The sequence below is a fragment of the Lithobates pipiens genome, unplaced genomic scaffold (genome assembly GCF_037356315.1).
Source record: "Lithobates pipiens isolate NorthernLeopardFrog02 unplaced genomic scaffold, aLitPip1_a1.2 Scaffold_16, whole genome shotgun sequence".
NCBI classification, from domain to species: domain Eukaryota; kingdom Metazoa; phylum Chordata; class Amphibia; order Anura; family Ranidae; genus Lithobates; species Lithobates pipiens.
The window spans coordinates 365603063-365616957 of NW_027507748.1; the positions used below are offsets into that span (position 1 = coordinate 365603063).

The window sequence follows — 13895 nt, forward strand, 5'->3', positions numbered from 1 at the left end:
TGCTGGCTTTTTAAAAAAAAAAAAAAACGCGGAGTCCCGGCGGACTCCCGCTTTAAGGTACAGATTTTGGTCTTGTAGAATTTGTTCCAAAAACCTCTGTCTTCATTTTCCTTTGTAAAAACCTTTATCTAAAGCGGAGTTCCACCCTAAAGTGGAACTTCCACTCATCGGAACCCTCCGCCCCTCCAGTGCCATAATTGGCACCTTTAATATAATACAGGTATATAATACCTGTGATCATACAGGGGAGTTTTGGGATAGCTGTGGGTATTTTGTAAAGTGTACTTTTTTTTTTTTTTGCTTGTGTCCGGCTGTTTTTTACTTTGGTCACACCCTTAGGCGGCGCCATTGCGCATCTTTGTTCAGGCTAAAGTCCGTTCGTCAAAATGCTCAGCAGTTTGTTTGGCGGCCATAGCTCAAAGCGGCTTTGCTCTGAGTCACGCATGTTCCATAGCCTAATCTGGGTGCACAAAGATTTGTGTCATATGCGAACACAGCCGTGCCCGCTCGCCAGGACCGCGCACGTGCATGCGCAGAACGTCCGGTGCGCACAACGTCCGGTGCGCAGCCAGCTTATAATTTTTCCAGAAGGCAGCTATGGGACACAGAGCAGGCTTTGAACCAGGCATTTTCAGAGGTTCATTTCTCCTTACCTGGGCCACGTGAGTCACAAGGTGTTGCTTGGCAGGCTAAGGGGCAGGATTGTTGCATAGGGACTTGATGAGCCCTATCAATGGGTCTCCCTTCTGAGGTGTGTTAATACTACATCCAGCTACTCCCTTTTTGTGGCTTGTAAATATCTTTAAAAAAAGTAGCGGGACTAAAACTACAGGGAATGGCACATCTATGTCATCAGTAGCTCCTGATGAACCTAGTCGTATTCCTAGTGTTCTATCCCCTGAAAGACCTTCCGGGCAATCTGAGCTGCTGCGCCTATCTGGTATGGTGCCGATGGTGAACGCTGCTGCTTCGCCCTTTATCACCAAGGATGAACTGTCCTTGGCTCCATCCAGGTTATAGCACAAGATTGCTGGCATGATTGCCTCCATCCCGCAAGGTGACGAGGCATCTTCAAGCCCCACAGGCTTTCCCCTTACACCCACTGTTGGAACAGGCGGTGTATGCTGATTGGGAACATCCTGACAGGATATTTGTTCCTCCTAAGAGGTTTTCCCTTTTATATCCCATGGATGAAAAGTTCATCAAGAAGTGGAGCATGCCAGCCGTAGATGCAACAGTCTCTTCCTTAAACAAGAACTTAACTTGTGCAGTAGATAATTCACAGGGCTTGAATAACCCTGTTGACAAGAGATTGGAGTTATTATTAAAGTCTTCCTTTTCTTTGGCCAGTTCAGCTATTCAGCCAGCTGTTGCAGCAATTGGTATCTGCCAGTCCATAAAGGATCAGGTCAGACGGCCTGACAGGCCTAGCCAGGAGGATGATCTTGCTGAAAATAAGACAGATATTCCTTGAGCACTGTATTTTGCTGTTGATACATTTTTAAAGGATTCAATACAGCAGGTTTCTTGTTTTGGCTCTCTTGTCTGTACTTATGCGCAGAGTTTTGTGGCTTAGGAGCTAGTCAGCCGAGCTTCCTTGTAAGAAGTTATTGGCAGGTTTACCCTTTCACAAGGAACATTTGGAGATGATTTGGACAAATATATCCAAAAGATTTCCAGAGGGAAGAGTTCTCTACTTCTGATGAAGAGAAGCATCAGGCGTCCCCCGTTTTAAAACCTCCAGGGACTGCTTCCCTGGGTGTCTCAGTGCCAAGGCAATTCCGCCACCAACAGGGTGCTAGAGCCAGGGCCAGAAAAAGCCCTGGGCTTGCCACAGCTCTCCAGGTGTTCATAAAGGTCCTAGCACCGGTACTGGGTATTTTAAGGGCCCAAGGAATCTTTGTCCTCTGGTATCTGGATGACCTCCTGTTCAGAGATCACTCACTACAAGCTCTAGAACAGAGCATAACCTGCACAGTGTGGTATTTGGAAAGCTTAGGCTGGGTCATAAATACCAAAAAGTCAGTCTTGAGACCAGCTCAAAGTCTAAAGTATTTAGGTTTGATCCTAAATACGGTCCAAGCAATGGTATTTTTGCCACCCGTAAGGATCTGTGCACTTGAAGGGTCAGGTGCATCAGGTAAAGGGCACCAGACCGCTCTCCATTTAGCTCTGTATGAGTCTTCTAGGAAGGATGGTGTCCTCTGAGGCAGTGCCCTATGTCCAGTTCCATTCCAGGCCTATACAACAAGACATCTTGTTGGCTTGGAACAGGAGAGGACAAGTCCTGGATTATCCAATGTTGTTATCTCCTCGGGCACACTTGAGGCTAAACTGGCAGTTGCATAATCAGAACCTGCAAAAGTGAAGATCCTTCCTCCCGGGAACTTGGAGGGTACTGACCATAGATGCCAGTCTCTCAGGCTGGGGAGCAACCCTAGAGGGGCTCACAGCTCAGGGGAAATGGTCAAGGACAGAACAGATCCTGCCCATCAATGTCCTGGAGTTACGGGCAGTACGTCTGGCCCTACGGTCCTGGACGGTGGAGTTTCAGGACTGCCCTATCAGGGTTCAGTCCGACAATGCCACTGTAGGGGCCTATATAAACCACCAAGGCGGTACCATTAGTCCTTCAGCTCTGAAGTAGGTGAACCACATACTAGCCTGGGCAGAGGGACATGTGCCGATTCTATCGACAGTCCATATCCCAGGAGTAGAGAACTGGAAGGCAGATTATCTCAGCCGCCAGCAGATCTGCCCGGGAGAATGGTCCCTACACCCAGGAAATTTGCCAGCATTACAACAGTTTGTGTCCTGAACTAGGGATCCTCTGGCATTGGAGCAGATGCTATGGTAGTTCCAAGGAGCCAGTATTCCATGGTTTTATGCTTTTCCCCCGATCCATCTCCTTCTACATTTGTTGCGCAGGATTCGGAGAGAAGGGTGTTCCAGTCATTCTGGTGGCACCAGCCTGGCCCAAAAGGCCCTGGTCTCCAGAGATTGTGAGACACAATAGACACTAGACAAGCCTTGGTCGCTTCCATGTCACCCCAATCTTACAGTCTCTAAATTTGACAGCATGACTATTGAAGCCAGGGTGTTAAAGGACCGTGGCATCTCGGGACCAGTAGTGTATACCTTAATGAATGCTAGAAAATCTGTCACTAGGAAGATCTATCATAAGATCTGGAAGACTTATATTGCTTGGTGTAAAGCCAGAAAATGGCATCCTCTGAAATACGTGATTGGGAGAATTGTCTCTTTTCTATAGTCAGCTGTGGAAATCAGATTGGCTTTGAGTACAATCAGTGGTCAGATTTCAGCCCTGTCAGTATTCTTCCAAAGGCCTTTAGCCTCCCATTCGCTGGTCCGAACCTTTATGCAGGGGGCAACTCATTTGCTTCTCCCCATTAGGTCAACTATGTGTCCTTGGGACTTGGTGCTGTCTGTGTTAGAAAAACAACCATTTGAGCCTATCAAGGAAATTCCATTCGATTTGCTGTCACGCAAGCTAGCCTTCTTGATGGCCATCACTTCGGCTAGACGGGTGTCAGAGTTGGCGGCCCTTTCGTGCAGAGAACCATACCTGATCCTTCACCACGACAGGGTCGTGTTATGACCCATTCCATTCTTTTTGCCAAAAGTGGTGTCAGCCTTTCATTTAAATCAGGATATTATTTTGCCTTCTTTTTTCTTTCAGCCTTATTCTGCGAAAAGAGAGACAACTGCATTCCTTGGACGTTGTCTGGACAGTCAAGGTTTATTTGTTTAGATCTGCAGAGATCCAAAGATTAGACTCCTTTTTTGTTTTGTGAAAAGGAGGTAATAGGTATGGCTCTGCTCTTAAGAGGTGACCTACAACCTCTAAATACTTGAGGGGGGTGTGTCACGGGTGCATTTAGTGCAAAAAGTGACTAAAAGTGCAGAAAATAAATATTTGTATATTCACAAAACTTCCTAACTGCTTATATATAATGCATATTGTTATGTTCAAACAAAAAATAAAATAAATAAACACAATCCTGTGCAAAACCTGCAATTCAAAGTGACCTTTCTATGCAAAAAATCCAACATATATGACTGGTGTATATTGTTACTGTGAAACTGGGTTCAGAAATATGCATATACTGTCTTTAAACCCTGGTGTAGAAAAGAAGTCCAATAAAGTGACAATGTGCTCCTTCAAATTGTTCTGTGCTTTTTGGAAAACCGTGCCCCATAATAAACGCACTCACTACTATTCACCCCACAAGGCGGTATTTCACCTTCACAGTATAAGCCACTGTGGAGTGGGAGGAAACTTCCTGTCCTGTGTTCTCCAAGTGCCTCCTTGTCTGCGATGTAAGTGGTCTCCTCACTGTTAACCTCTTAGATGTTGCCTACATGTAGAGAGGAAAGAGACTCCATAGTGTGATACTGTACTAATATCCAAAAATGTATTAATACTGGTGGGTACTCACATTTAATAAAAATCATTCAAACCGTATTTAAAAACGGGAAACCGATGCGATCTACGTTCCACGGCTCGAAACCGGAAGTGATGCAATGACGCTGTATAGTCCCGCCCCACACATTTCGTCAATGGGGCGTCCTCTGACCGCTCCAGATATTTTCTGCACTTTTAGCCACTTTTTGCAATAAACGTACCAGTGAAACACACCCCACAAGTATTTAGAGGTTGTAGGTCACCTCTTAAGCAGCGCCATACCTATCCCCCTCCTTTTCACTTTTCTTCTAGATTTACCTTTGGGTGAGTTTATTGATAGAGGCTGCAGCTCTTCATTTTAAATTTTCACCATAAGGTCTAATTTTTTTCACCATATCCTTTTTTGTTTTACCAAAAGAACCCAAGAAGGGGCCGGCAGCTTCCACTGCTTCCAGTGCCAATTGGGTCCGTCAATTGGTCATTAAGGCCTATGGCCTGAAACGTAAAGCTGAGAGCTCATTCTACCAGGGGTGTAGGAACCCTCCTGGGCTTTTCGCCGCCAGGCATCTGTGGATCAGATTTGTAAGCCTGCTACCTGGTCTTTCAGTGCATACGTTCACAAAATTCAGCTTTCAGCCTCAGTGTACTGCGGCCTGCCGATTGGCGGCTCTCCTGATGGGGGGGAATCTGCGCTAATTGTTTATCAGCACAGCCCCCCGTTGATGCCCACACTGGACCACCATGGAAGCCACCAGGACCACCAGAGAAGCCCCCAACATGTGGATGGCCAGCTACATCCCCCCATGGCAACCCACATGTGCCAGTCAGTGCCCATTTGTGGCACCTTTAAGTAATGCATGATTTGAGTAATGCCAATCAATGCCGCCCATCAGTGCACATCCATCCCACCTTTCAGTGCCGCCTATGAGTGCCCATCAGTGCCGCCTATGAGTGCCCATCAGTGCCGCCTATGAGTGCCCATCAGTGCCACATACCAGTGCTGCCTATCAGTGCTGCCATATCCGTGCCCGTCGGTGCAGCCATATCCGTGCCCGTCGGTGCAGCCATATCCGTGCCCGTCGGTGCAGCCATATCCATGCCTGTCATTGAAGAAAAAACTTACTTATTTACAAAAACATTTAACAGAAACAAAGAAAAACTTTGTGTGTTTTTTTTCAAAATTTTCGGTGGTCAAATACCACCAAAAGAAAGCTCTATTTGTGGGAAAAAAATGATAAAAAAATGTGTTTAGCTACATTGTAGCCTGACCGCGCAATTGTCATTTAAATTGCGACAGCGCTGAAAATTGGCTTTGCCAGAAGGTGTCTAAGTCCCATAAGTGAATGTTATTAGGCTATAGCCTGTGCTTTTGATTGTAAATCATTGATTTTAAATGGGAAAATACAGCATTTGGCCACTAGATGTAGGTATTATAAAAAATGACTGAGCACTATCTAGTGGCCAAATGGGGTGTTTCATCAGATTAGGCAACCTGTCAGAATGTGTAGTAGAAGTGACGTTTTGTTGGCGGCATTTTGTTACACCCCGCATTCCTCCACAATAAGGATACACTGAGAAGGGGGCAAATGGACATCTTGTTACACCCACCAGAGATTTGCTTTTCACACTTATTTTTAACAGTAAACCGCTTATAAAGTGAAATACAGTATTTAAATTTCCATGTTACATTTTAAAAGATTCGGCAAACAGGTTTGCTAATCTGACAGAAGACCGTTGCTTTTATAATTCAACATAGAAATCCGTCAGACTGTTTACAACTACTGTATTTCACCATATTAGCTCTGTTGAAAATAACTCTGAAATGCAAAATTTCGGTGGGTGTAACAAGATGTCCGCTTGTCCCTGTCTCAGTGTATCCTTACTGTGGAGGAGTCCGGGGTGTAGCAAGATGGCGGCGACAGAATGTCAATTCCGTTACAAATTCTGACAGTTTGCCAAATTTTGCCAACAGCGGTATGTTCCATTTAAAATCAATAATAAACGAACAGCACAGGGTATAGCGTAATAACATTTGCTTTTTGCCCAGTTTGCACAGATAGACTGTAAAAATTTTTTAAACAGGGCAAAGAACTGCTTTAAGTAGATAGGGATATCCTTTATGGTCTTGGGGAAAGGCTGAATCCATTTCTTTATGCAAACACTTTTTAATAAGTACCATTGCTGTTTTGTATGATGAAATGTTTAAAAACAGTGACATAGTAAATGAAAAGTGGCATGATGATCAGGAATGATGTGAAGCAATAGAGAATCATATAGCTAATGCAAGGTGCCAAATAGTTTTTCCCCTAAATATTTGCATACAGGGCTTTGTGATGCATAATGAATCACACCATTTAGGAAGCCAAATCATTGTGATTCATATATTTTATGATTCTCTGTAAAGCAAGTCTGCATATACTGTATGTAATCAAATGTTCAGCCAGTGTTATTTGTGAATCTATTTACATGTCCATTGAGCCTGTCACTGAAGATGAGAGACAAATTGTTCTTCAATGGCTACAGTTTATTGGGCTTACTGGTGACTGGCACCAGTGCAGCCCCCTTTAGTTCTTTTGAATGTGCTGAGACGGGCATGGGATTTAATGCTTGTGATTTTATTGGCTTCTGTGTAAACCAGCCCTACAATTTGCTTGTGTGACTTTGGTTGAGGCATTGTAATGTAATATTTGTTAGCAGACACTGGTATAAATGGTGAGCTTGTTGCTGTATTAGCACGCTGGAGATCAATACATTTCAGGAAGCAGAACAGCATTTACAATTATGTGTGTTACATACAACATAAAACCTATACATGTTCATTGCCTTAGCCAAAATTTTACTATTTTTCCCTGTAAAGCTATAACATGGTTTTATTTTTTTAATAACTTAAGGAGATTTCATCGTATAATAAAAATATATAGACTTGGGAAAGACATGAACAAAGTCCATAAATAAAATCATTTGACTAATTATCTAGCATGAGAATATGTTTATTCCCTTCATACTTGAAGTTTTTGTGTGTGCATCTGAGGTCCTTTGTATAAGCTTCACGTAGCATCTTCGGTTTTATTGCACAATGCTCTTTACTCCCCACCCTCCTGAGCCATTTCTCCCCCTCCTCAACCCATGCAGGGTGGGGTTAAGCTACCTCACTAATACAGAGAAAGGCGCATCCAATCAGCTGTAGGCTTGATGTAAGGTGCCTGTGATCTGAACACTGCAGAGGGAGATGCAGGGAGATGTCTCAGTCTGTAAGATGTCTGTCTTAGGCATGCATCAGTTGCTGGGATGAGAGAGGAGAATGTATGGACATGTAAATTACAAGCGGAAGGTGATGCCGTGAGGTGTGAGCCCTCTTCCTTTCTGGATGCCAGCATCGTCAATGCTGTATAAATGCACTGGAGACATGGGGAATTCTGTCAGCTGTGTTCGGAAGCCGAAGGAGCCAAGACCAGGGACAGAGAAGGAGCCCCAGTCTGGGAAAAAAAAAAAACGCTTCAGGAGGAAGAAAAAAGATCAGTCTGAAGAAAGGGATGCAATGGCTCCTCAGAAGGTGGAAAACCTAGAGACTCAGGATTTATTTAGCAATACACCTGCACCTATTGAAGTTGCTGAAAGCTCACACACTATACAGGATGATGAGGAAGAAGGGGGGAGACTGCTTCAGGTGAGAGAGACATTGCATGGGATTGTACACAGAGCTCAGCTACTGACTCCCTTACCTACTCCGGAATCTCCACCAGCAGGAACCACAGTTATAGCTCATATAGTGGACAACCCAGCAGACCAGAAGCAGCGATCAATCAGCACCATGGTGGGGTTTGACTGTGCCGGCAATAGCAGAGCTGTTCTAATTCCTGTCAGTGATGGAGCTCTGGAAAATGCTGTCAGCATCCGGACCGTCTGTAGTGCAGAAACTGACCTCCGATTGTCTTTCCAAGGAAAGGTTAAAACTCCAAAAGCAATACCCAGCACGCATTCCTGGGGACCTGACCTCTCATCTTCCGGATACTGCAGTGAGCCCCTGTCACACTCAGAGAAGGTGGGATTTCTCAGAGCACCCTCCTGTTCCTCATAGTCTCCTTATTGTACATTGCGATTTAATATTCTAGAACAGTACACAGACATGCATTGTCAGACATGATTTTCATTCACTGGGAGCAGTCGTTGAATAAATTTGTTTCAAAATGTTTTCTGTTAAGAAATGTGCAGTAGTAAACTCCTTTATAGGACGGGTTTTGTGAAAATGATCTCAGCACATATTCAGAACATGTAGTTGGTGTGAATCCTCACACTTTAATTTATGCAGTGTGAGGGAAGAAAGAGCAGTGTTACAGAACTGATAAGGTTTGTAATCTCACTTTCTGCAGATCTCTGATATTTATGTTAGCGGGGAATCAGGAGATATGTCTGCCAAGGAGAAGCTGCTCCTATGGACGCAGAAGGTGACGGCGGGATATGTTGGGGTGAAGTGCACCAACTTTACTTCCTGCTGGAGTGATGGCAAAATGTTCAATGCCATTATACACCGGTATAGGTAGGTACATCTTTATTTCCTATGTGCTACTTACTGTAAAGAAGAGATCTAACCTTTGTGCTCTTTCCTTCAGACCTGACCTGGTAGACATGCAAAAAGTAGAAATTCAGAGTAACCGGGAAAACCTAGAGCAAGCATTTGAAATAGCGGAGAGCCTGGGTGTCACTAGATTATTAGATTCTGAAGGTATGTGCAGCTTTATTGGAAGTCTCTACAAATTTTTAGGAAGAGGCTGGTTTTACTTATGTTTTTTTTTATGCTCTTTTAGACGTGGATGTAGCTTCACCAGATGAGAAGTCTGTGATCACGTATGTCTCTTCTATATATGATGGCTTTCCCAAAGTCCCAGAAGGAGGAGAGGGGATCAGTGCTACTGTAAGTTCTCATTATGAAAAAAGTACTGAAAGACCGATGTGCTAAGGGCGTCTAATCACAAATCAGCTTTATTTGGCTGATTGGAATAAAAAATCTGAAAAGAATAATGGTGGGTGGTTGCTGTGTTTTGCTGCACATCTCTGACCTTGATGTTATTTAGAGGCCTTGGCAGTGGTTAGCTGTTTATACCTATGCTTTGCTTCTTGTAGGAAGTGGATTCTCGCTGGCTGGAATATCAGGAAAGAGTTATGTCCCTTACACAGTGGATCCGACAACATGTACTATTGATGTCTGACAAATCATTCCCACAGAACCCTGTGGAGTTAAAGGTAATTTGGGTGACACTGGCCATCATATAGAGGAAGGTATGCCTCGGAACACTGTACACATTTACATATTTAATTTTTTTTCTTTAAAGGCACTTTATAATCAGTATGTACATGTAAAAGAAACTGAAATTCCTGCAAAAGAGCTAGAGAAAGCCCAAATACAGAAGATATATCAGATGTTACAGGTAAATGTTTAGATTTATCTGTTAGCTATTCAGTGGCTGACTTTGGCTTTCATTTTCATGGTTTCTCTTGTACCTAGATCATTTTTTCCACTTTATTATTATTTATGTTGTCTTATTCAAATTTTTTTAGTTTTGGTCCTGCACATTTTGTACTGTGCTCGATTATTTCTATCTTTTTGTCACAATTTTTTTCCCTTTTCTGTTATCTTCAGTTACCCATGCAGTGATCAAGAGGTTATTGGGCTCATTAGTGCTTTTTTGAGACATTTTGAACCCTGTAGACGTAAATCTGTGTACACTTAAGCCTAATACACAGTAGTTTTTATTTTGTTCAGCCCTGCTGGGTTGAACAAAAAAAAAAACCCACAAACCTGACAGCTCAGGAGGAGCTGTTGTGCTAACTATCTGATGTTAGTACAGCGATCTTCCCTGCTGTTCTATTGTGAAAGGTGACCGACCAGCTTCTGACGGACCGACTCCAGTACACATGGGCCGACTGTCGCCCAGTTTCTTTTGAACAGGACGATGGCCCGTGTGTACTAGGCGTTACAAAAGATTTAGATTTCACTTTAATCAATGTTTTATGCTGCTTTTTACTGTGGTCTTTGACCAATACTTACCAGAGCCTCATCTCGATCCAGTTATGTGCATGAGAACTGCCGCTCTTCCGGCTCTCTGCCGCCTCATTGGCAGAGACACAGCCATGGGAGCCATTGCCTCTACAAGCAGTAGAGGCAGAAATAAAATGCCCATTAGCATTTAGTTATATTTTACAGGCATAGTGGATTTTACACGTGAATTTAATTGTTTATATTTTCACTTTGTTACCTATATAAGACTTGGATTGAATTTGGCCGCATCAAGCTCCCGCCATCCTTTCATCCTAATGATGTGGAGGAACTGTGGGGAAAACTCATACTATCTATGCTGGAGAGGGAGAAAGTCTTGCGACCAGCAGTAGAGAGGTAGGTTTTCTAGTGTGATTATTGATATTTTTCATATATACATATTTTTCATGTATACATTGAGTAACCATGGATTGTTCTTCATCTTCAGACTTGAACTGCTCCTGCACATTGCGAACAAGATCCAGAATGGTTGCCTGACTTGTGAAGAAAAGCTGACGCTAGCAAGGAATACACTACAATCAGTAAGTGATATAATAGAAGGGGGCTGACAATGGGTCAAACAATTTGACGAGGTGGTCGCATCCCTGATAGATTGGAAAAGAAGAAAAAACCCTAATTGGGTGGGATTTTTAAATGACCACCAACGCCAATCAAAAATTAAAACGTATACACTTTTATTTGTGGTTACAGCATGAATACAAAATATAACCAAACAAACACCCAGACCACTAGTGTCTACATGGTTTGTCTACAAGTACACAAACACATGACTCAATAAAACAAGCAAAAAGAATAGATAATTAAAATACTCTTCTTATATCACCAATACCCGTCGCGTTTCTAGTTGCTGGTATCACAGAACTTTCATCAGGGGTGAAGCGCATAAATTCGATGACATATTGATATTTCTGATATCTTGCATGGAGGAATAGCTCAAAGTACGTGTAGATGTATCACCGGGCTGATGTTTCCATATATAGGAAGTGCAGCGCAAGTCTGTATTATCCTGCATCTATCATCCAGGAACATCTTGCCCAAACAATATCCGTGAGGGGGAGAGAGGATTGAACACAGGGGTAATGCAGTTTACTTTCGTAATCAATTAGAGGTACAGTAACAAGTAGGGATGCAACGAAATTTCAGCCGCCGAAACATATTGGCCGAAAATGCCCTTTTCGGCAATTTGCCGAAAGGAAAAAAACGGCCAAAAATGGGGTGGGGCCTGGGGTGGAACTCCGCCCCCGTCCCTGGTGCCGCCCATGATGGGGGTGTATAGCGCAGGAGAGCCTCCGCCGTCTGGTTGAATAGAGCGCCAGGAACATCACAGCTTTAATTTCAATAGCTGTGTGTTCTCTGTCGTGCGCCGTCACACACAGCCCCTCTCCCTTGCTCGGGGAACTTTGATAGACAGATCACCTGTCCAGATTGGACGGGTGATCTGTCTATCAAAGTGCCTGGACAAGGGGGAGGGGCTGTGTGTGACGGCGCGCGAGGGAGAACACACAGCTATTGAAATTAAAGCTGTGATGTTCCCGGCGCTCTATTCAACCAGACGGCTCTCTTTGCTGCATCGCTGGGGGGCATCGCTGGGGGGCATCGCTGGGGGGCATCGCTGGGGGGCATCGCCGGGGGGCATCGCTGGGGGGCATCGCTGGCTGCATCGCAGGGGGCATCGCTGGCTGCATCACTGGGGGGAATCGCTGGCTGCACTTATCTCTTTTATCATGTCGCCAGTCTCTGACCACCTCCTGTACCATGTCCTCTGTCTCTGACCATCTCCTGTACCATGTCCGCAGTCTCTGACCACCTCCTGTACCATGTCCGCAGTCTCTGACCACCTCCTGTACCATGTCCGCAGTCTCTGACCACCTCCTGTACCATGTCCGCAGTCTCTGACCACCTCCTGTACCATGTCCGCAGTCTCTGACCACCACCACCTCCTGTACCATGTCCGCAGTCTCTGACCACCTCCTGTACCATGTCCGCAGTCTCTGACCACCTCCTGTACCATGTCCGCAGTCTCTGACCACCTCCTGTACCATGTCCGCAGTCTCTGACCACCTCCTGTACCATGTCCGCAGTCTCTGACCACCTCCTGTACCATGTCCGCAGTCTCTGACCACCTCCTGTACCATGTCCGCAGTCTCTGACCACCTCCTGTACCATGTCCGCAGTCTCTGACCACCTCCTGTACCATGTCCGCAGTCTCTGACCACCTCCTGTACCATGTCCCCAGTCTCTGACTACCTCCTGTACCATGTCCCCAGTCTCTGACCACCTCCTGTATAAAAATATTTTTTAAAAACAGTCATTTTCGGTATCGGTGCTGTTTCGGTTTCGGTTTTCGCCCTAGTGTATTTTTCATTTTCGGTATCGGTTTCGGCACCAAAAAACCCATTCGGTGCATCCCTAGTAACAAGTATCTTTGCTGCACCCCAGAGTACCTCGTCCCATCCACGAGGGGTAAACCAAGGGGGGAAGCTCAGAGTAAAGCCCCTGAACCTGTTTCCTTGTCGGATGAGCGTTCCTCTGTGCAAGGCATATGGATGTCTCTCATGCCTTGCACAGAGGAACGCTTTTTCCTGCCAATAAATACCTTATACAGCCCATTTCCTTAGGCTTATGACATCATGCACAACTCTCTCACTCGCTTTAGAGTTTTCCAGGAAAGGGGGCGGGGGAGGAAGAGTCACAAGAGGGCCAAGAGCTGCAGAGCTTGAGGTGTGCCTTTGTGTAAATCCAGAAAGTGCCCACAGTTAAAATGATTGCAGCCAAACTTAGTGGAGGGAGATTTCTGCAGTATATTTGGCAAATACAGAATCCCAGTATGTATAAAAATAATATGCAAAGTGGTTTGAGGGAAGCTTCAGAATGGCAAAGGTGTTTTTATCACAAATATTTGTGAGCAGACTGCAGTTCCTTTTTAATAAATTTTTCTGCTGTAAGGTTAATCTCTTTTCTACCAATTCCTAAGGTGGTATTTTGACATTTTTCAGGATGCCGCGAATGTTGAATGTGGCCAGAAAACTCAGCAAGAGGAAGAGGTGCTCCATTTCCTTCAGGAGAGTGAAGGTGTTCTGCGACAGCTGCAGGCAGATGTGCAGATCCTGAGAGATGAAAAATACTTCCAGGTGGAGGAATTAGCTTTCAGGTAATACACAATAAGTGAGTCGTTTGGCAGAGTGTTATGAGTATTAATGAGGAAATGAGTGCTAAATGCATGGTGTTTAATGTGTCCTATGGCCTTGGTGATACATCAAGAATGTTTTTCATCTGATAGGAACACAAAGACTTTGCTATATGCACTCTTCCCTGAAACCTTTGTATAACTTTTGTGTGCCATTTAGTCTTAGCAGTAGTGGCCTTTTTCACATAGAAGGGCAAAAAGTGCAATGGCCTATAGTGACTTCTTGG

At 44.5% G+C, this 13895-nt stretch overlaps 1 protein-coding gene across 22 annotated transcripts in view; it reads left to right on the forward strand.

Annotated features, from left to right (window-relative positions):
* Window positions 1-13895, forward strand: part of MACF1 (microtubule actin crosslinking factor 1) — a 416995-nt gene that overhangs the window by 143980 nt on the left and 259120 nt on the right. For 13 of the 22 annotated variants that reach the window (XM_077482044.1, XM_077482062.1, XM_077482048.1 and 10 more), the window contains 8 exons: window positions 8797-8963; window positions 9037-9149; window positions 9232-9338; window positions 9548-9667; window positions 9757-9852; window positions 10690-10817; window positions 10909-11002; window positions 13478-13632. In XM_077482044.1, the coding sequence (XP_077338170.1) occupies window positions 8797-8963; window positions 9037-9149; window positions 9232-9338; window positions 9548-9667; window positions 9757-9852; window positions 10690-10817; window positions 10909-11002; window positions 13478-13632 (980 nt within the window). Of the gene's footprint in view, window positions 1-7686; window positions 8469-8796; window positions 8964-9036; window positions 9150-9231; window positions 9339-9547; window positions 9668-9756; window positions 9853-10689; window positions 10818-10908; window positions 11003-13477; window positions 13633-13895 lie in introns of those variants that run through there. The other 9 variants (XM_077482042.1, XM_077482047.1, XM_077482046.1 and 6 more) reach the window with 4 other exon arrangements.